Source organism: Python bivittatus, unplaced genomic scaffold, assembly GCF_059951505.1.
Source record: "Python bivittatus isolate LINGU-HERP-01145 unplaced genomic scaffold, Pbiv_v1 ctg000480_np1212, whole genome shotgun sequence".
Taxonomy (NCBI): domain Eukaryota; kingdom Metazoa; phylum Chordata; class Lepidosauria; order Squamata; family Pythonidae; genus Python; species Python bivittatus.
The window spans coordinates 90,729,925-90,735,924 of record NW_028277075.1 but is presented as its reverse complement, the minus strand read 5'-3'; the positions used below and the strand labels follow the sequence as shown (position 1 = coordinate 90,735,924).

The window sequence follows — 6,000 nt, the reverse complement described above, 5'->3', positions numbered from 1 at the left end:
CTGATCAGATGTATTGTAAGGATATATACTGACCACTGACAGAGCCACTAACACAGCAGACATGATGTTCAGAATTTTACTAATTATTTGAACTGAGTACAGTAACCCTGAATAAAAGATCTTTTTGTGTTTTGATCCCCCTACTCCCACCAGGATGATTAAATAGGCAAGATTGCCCAGCTTGCTTGCTTGTTTATTTATTTATTTATGCAATTTCTATAGCTGTCCATCTCAGTCCAAGTGACTCTGGGCGGCTATAGAATTTATATACTTTTCTCCTGTAAACCAGCCTCTTCTCCTGTTAAGGAAGATTTTGCACTTCTTCCCAGCTTATCATCCTGTGGTCCTGTATTTATGTAGCCCTGGCTTGCTTCCTATGTCCTTTTAAAAGAGTAAAATGCTGAAAGGTAGAACCAAAGTGACAGTACAGTTTTAACATATGTGTCAAACGGATCCTTAAAAGAAGGAATCTTAAAGTAATCATAATCTGAAGGGGACTGGAACATTTTTTCATCAGATGTAGGCAACAATACTGTTCCCATCAACCCCACCTGCTCGATCAACCAGATGAATATAGTTGTTTGTCTTTTCAAGATCTGATTAATCATCTCAACATGATTTCCAACTATAGAACCTTCGCATAGGAATAATGATATGCAGCCCAACAAGGTAATTTTTAATTTATTAATAAAGTGTCACTCTGTAACAATGCAAATACGTATCAATACTTGTAACAATTGTAACTAGAAGCACAAAATACTGTATCCCACCTGGTTGTTTCTGTCCATATTTGTCTCAAGTTTTACACACAACACAGTTAATAAAACATTAAACACTTTCATAGTGATATTAGGTTTATAAGTGAATCTCTCTGAGAAACCATTTTAGTATTCAATCATTATTGCGCTCAGGGTGTTATTAAAAAAATACTTGTCACCTCTCCTTTCGCTGTATTCAGGCTTTTTAAGATCTTCAACAATTTCATTTTTTAGATCAAGAGGGGCAGTTTTACTGAAATTACAGGTTTCTGTCAAAAAATCAAGCAGCAGTTCCCCGGTTTTGCTCCCTTCAGTAAAGCAATCCGTAATGTCCATGTCCGATGGAAGCTCGTAAGACTGATATTTCAGTCCAGAACCATCAAGCATCTCTTCGACATCAGCAGATGAAATATATAAACAAAGATCATTCAGAGGTAAACGAGGACCATATTTCCTCCACAATTTAGCCCAGCCACTGCGTCCTGCCAAATAAACAATATCATAAACACGTAAGTGACAAATTATTACTATTATATCATATACAGTACATGTAATTTGCAACAAATGGATTTTCCAGATTTTAAACCTAAGGGCTTGAAACAAGACAAAAAACCAAAACAAAGAGAGAAATATTATTCCATCATATTCAATTCAGGTTCATCTTCCCCATATTGTTCTCTCCAGATTTGTTTGCATTATAACTCCCTAAATTCCTGGCAACCTTGTTCAGTGGCCATGCTTTGCGGGGGGATTTTTAAGAGTGATTATAGTCCCACACACGGAAAGATACCTTTGAGAAGGTAGCAAATAGTACTGGATCAGGCAAGTATTTCAAAGCCTTCCTGGAAAAGATCAATTCTGAGGAGAAATCTGAAGAAAATCTATTAACCACCTGGATCCAGGAGTGCTGGAGACCGTCTGCACTGATTTAACATGAGGCAAAATATGGCTGGAATAACACGAAAAAGGAAAGACTTTGGCAATAAGTCCTTGGGAAAAAGGAATGTGCCAGGCTGAAACAAGAGAAGACCTCAGATAAGAAGACTGCCATATGCCTTGCCCTTTGACACTGTTGCAGGCCCCAAATCCTGAATCCAGGTCAAAGTTTGTTCAATATGCAAACCAATTAGAGAGGACTTTGTTAAGAGCACTATCCCTAGAGAAGGGGGGTGGCCATTATGTATTTTGGAATTGGGGTGTTTATTCTATATTTCAAAGGAGACATCTTCTTTTCAGTCCTCTCAGTCCCATTGCAGCGCTAGGCTTTTTGTGCACAATGAGAGGGCAGGCCAGCACACAACTACAGTATATGTTATGCATATAGATATCCAATTTCCTTTCTCTCTATGGAATTTAGAAGATGAAATCCATTTCCAACTGAGAATGGGAACATCATCAAGGCCAAAGCTGATCTCATTATTGACTCCTCCCCACTCCATAAGAATACATCAGAAATTGGTTGATAAAACTACAAATTGTATAGAATACAGCTAGGAAGAGCAGCTTCAGGGCTGGGCTGAACGGCCACTCTGGAAGCAGTTGCACAAGGGGCGAGTGACATCATTCTCGCAGCGGAAGGCTTTGAACACCACACAGAAATTTAAAACAGAACACTTTACATTGGAAAAGGGAGAAGGGTTTATATTTTTTTGCAAGAACCACCCATTTTTCTCTCTCTCAAGTCAAGAGCTTTTGATTCCGCCAAAGATACATGACTTTAGTTTACATTTATTCCGGTTTAAAGTCATCCTCTGAATCTGCAATCAAATCAGACATTGAGGTAAAGATTTTGGGATAAGTGATTATATAAACAAACTCATCATATAGCACCAATATATATCCTGACCGAAGGATGGGAAATTAATTTCTTACACATGATGGTTATTTATGTGTCTGGTAGAACAACAAGAACATGTGGAAATGTGTGTGTGAATGTGAGAGGAGAGATCCTGCATTGTAAAGCTGCATTCCCATTTCTACCTATTGGGAATAATCCCTGTTTAACACAATCTAAATATATCAGCTTTAAAATGAATGGCACAAAATGGTATTTACATACTTTAGCTATGCTTTGTATTACAAGTTCTTCATGCTTCTTTTAAAAAATGGAACTAAAGTGCCTGGAAGTGGGTGGGATAGGAGTGGAATAAATGATTAATAGTGGCATTTGGGTGGAAAGAATTGGCCACCTGAGTTCCAGAAAGTCGCTCCTCTTTTAGCCTTCCGAAAGGCTGGGAAGATCTGGCTTTTCCTGCAGGCATTGGGTGAGGATGGGGAGGAGCCAGCATTTGTGGGACTGATGGATATTGTGGCTGCTTTGTGTATGGGTTACAAGATTGTTTTATTGTTGTTTTTATTGTTGTAAGGCACCTAGGATTATTGTAGATAAGATAAGTAGCTGTATCAGTTTATAAATAAATGTCAGGAAGGAGGAAGGATGTCAACAACTAAGTGGCCTTATTCCATGGTCTTTCTAGCTCAGTGTTGTCTACATTAAGTAGCTGTGCAGCAAAGTCTCCAAGGTGTAAAACTGGAATCTTATTTCCCTACCCAAAGATTTTTGTGACAGGACCTGGAATTTTTCACATGCATATAGCTACTCTGCAATTATTTTAAGATTTAAAACAAAGGAATCCTAATACGCTGTTGGGGAAGGAATGAAGTGATCTATGATTAATCATTCCCCAAAGTCCTTCCAACTCATACTAGCAGTGCTGGGATTCCCTTCTTCCCACAGGGCTACTTGATATATATCAAGTATTCATCAAGATACATACATACATACATACATACATACATACATACATACATACATTACACACACACACACACACACACACACACACACACCGATTTTGATTATAATAGTAGAATCTAATACAAACTAAATTTAAAGGAAAAAAAAGAATAGAGAGAAGAAGTAAAAAGTGCAAGGAAAAAGAAAGAGAAAAAAAGAAAGGGAAAAGAAAGAGAACAATAAGAATATAATAAAGAGAAAAGAAATATATAAAGAAGTGACTTCCAATCTTCATTACAACAAGTATAAACAAATTTAGTAACTCTTCCCCCTCTCTAAAGTTACAAACATTTATCTTGTCATCCCAGATCCTATCTCTTCTCTATAAACAAATCCATAAAGCATCATCTTTTCAGTTCTGGTGTCAGCAGAAAGTCCATGAAGGATAGCCAGAAGTAACAACATATCGTGTTTTAAACTTCATCAAATAAACCAACTTTACATTCCTTCTTTGTAGAAGTAAGATAGGTCTGTTAGGTCTTAATCTTTAATTCATTCAAATATTGTCATAGGATTTGATTTCTCTTCATTTCTTCTTTCTCTTATTGCACAGAATTCTTCAAGACTTTAACAAGCCTCTTTTGTAAATCCAGTAGGAAAAAACTATCCAGGTCACTCTCCTGGTTTATCATTTGTATTTCCCTTTTAAATTCTAAAACCTCAGCCAGTTTCTTTTGTAGATCCAGTGTAGATCCTTTTCTAAGTCATCCTTTTAGCCTGTCAGTTGTAAATCCACTTTCAATACCATTTCTATCTTGTCAGATAAAATTTGCTCTACGTTTGTCATTTCTTCAATAACATCTTTTGGACATAGTCTATCCATAGAAGCAGACATCATTACTGACATTGTTAATATTATGGCTACTATTTTTCTGATTCCATTCTTCAAAAGTCTCCTTCAGTTTTTTTTTTTTGTATTGTCATAACATTTTGCACCATGTTACAGGCCTGTCTGTATCTTTCCTCTACTTAAAATCTTAGTCCCCTCTAGTGTCCAGTTTTTGAAATCATGAAATTGCTTATCTGTGTTGTATCTTGTAAAAACCAAAGCAGGACCTATTTACCACAAGAAGCTGTTTGTACTTTATAACTAATTCCAAAATCTTATTGTAAAAGTTTCAATATTCCAATTTTATTTGGACCCTTAGTCTGTTTATAACTTTCTAAGATCAAAATGTTATTTTGCTTTTTGCTGTTTATTTCAGATTCTTTACATTCTTAATCTTATGATTAAAACTTATTTTCATTCAGGATTGAAGGCAAACTCATCTGGTGTTTTCAAACTTGTTGTTCTGAAGGTCTCTAAAAGCTTTAGAATAGTTAATAAGCAATTTCCAAAAGTGATTAGAAATTGAGATTTGTGAACTTGGCGTCCTTTAAAAGTCTCCACCATGGTTGTGAGCAAGATGGCTAATCCCATTGTCTTCCAGCACTCAAGCCTGCAGAAAACCACTGTCCTGTGATCTCCTCACAAGGAGCAGCCATCCAGAGCACATATGGGCAATCTCCTGTCCTCTCCTTATCCAGAAAGTTCCAAGGGACCAGTCTACTCACTGGTTCCTTGGTCTTTTGCAGAACTGTCTTAAGTTTGCCATACCTCCCCTGGAAGCCTCAAGACTCTTGAACTTAAAGAAGATGTCAGTGTATGGGTCCCTGGAAAGAGTACTCTAAAATAATTAAATTGTAAAATGCTGCTGCTGTGTGGGGAAAAAAAAATCCCAGAATGCTAGGGGAGAAGAATAAGTCAAGATTTTATAAGACTTTACCGGAAAGTGTCAGTTGGGACTCCCACATCAGTTCCAACAACAAAAATTATCTGGTATGCCCTGCACTATTTTTTTTTAATTGACCATTTAATTTTGATACTGGTTATCACATGTAGTCTGCTGTGTGGGATATTTAAAGTTTATTATTTTTCCTATTATTTGATTTTAATTTTTGAAGAGCAGTTGATAAAGAATGATGTGGAAATCTTATAAACAAATGTTTTGATATAGATGAAGTCAGCTTTCCCCAGCCTGATGCTTTAGACTTTAGCTCCCAGACTTCTCAGGCACATCAAAAGTATATTGGATTGGCAAAGGTTCATTTAAGCCCATTAATGCAGGAGAATATTCAGCCGGATCCTGGATGTTTACTGGAAAGAAAGTCCACTCTGTGCAAGTATGCATCAGGTTATAGCTTCAGTCATGATTAATTAAAATCTAATTAACTTTCATATGATTGAGCTGAGAGATTGACTTATGAATGCTCCCAATATATGCAATTATAATTAATTCAGAAGTGTCCATGGAGACTAAAATGCAAGAAAATATCAGACCGCTGACCAAGTATCATCCTGATTTATAGGACGTCCAAAATAAGCCAGGGCTTCACAGAGCTTTGGTGTAGGTTCCACAAAGTTGCATAGAATAACAAGGTGGCAAGATAGGAGGCCTCCATTAG

General features: G+C 36.7%; 1 protein-coding gene across 7 annotated transcripts in view; it reads right to left on the bottom strand.

Moving 5' to 3' along the window:
• Positions 1–664: 664 nt before the first annotated feature.
• Positions 665–6,000, bottom strand: part of HNMT (histamine N-methyltransferase) — a 28,385-nt gene continuing 23,049 nt past the window's right edge. For all 7 annotated transcript variants that reach the window (XM_025171021.2, XM_007434959.3, XM_007434960.3 and 4 more), the window contains one exon: positions 665–1,240. In XM_025171021.2, the coding sequence (XP_025026789.1) occupies positions 885–1,240 (356 nt within the window). In that variant the 3' untranslated portion in view covers positions 665–884. The remainder of the gene's footprint in view (positions 1,241–6,000) is intronic.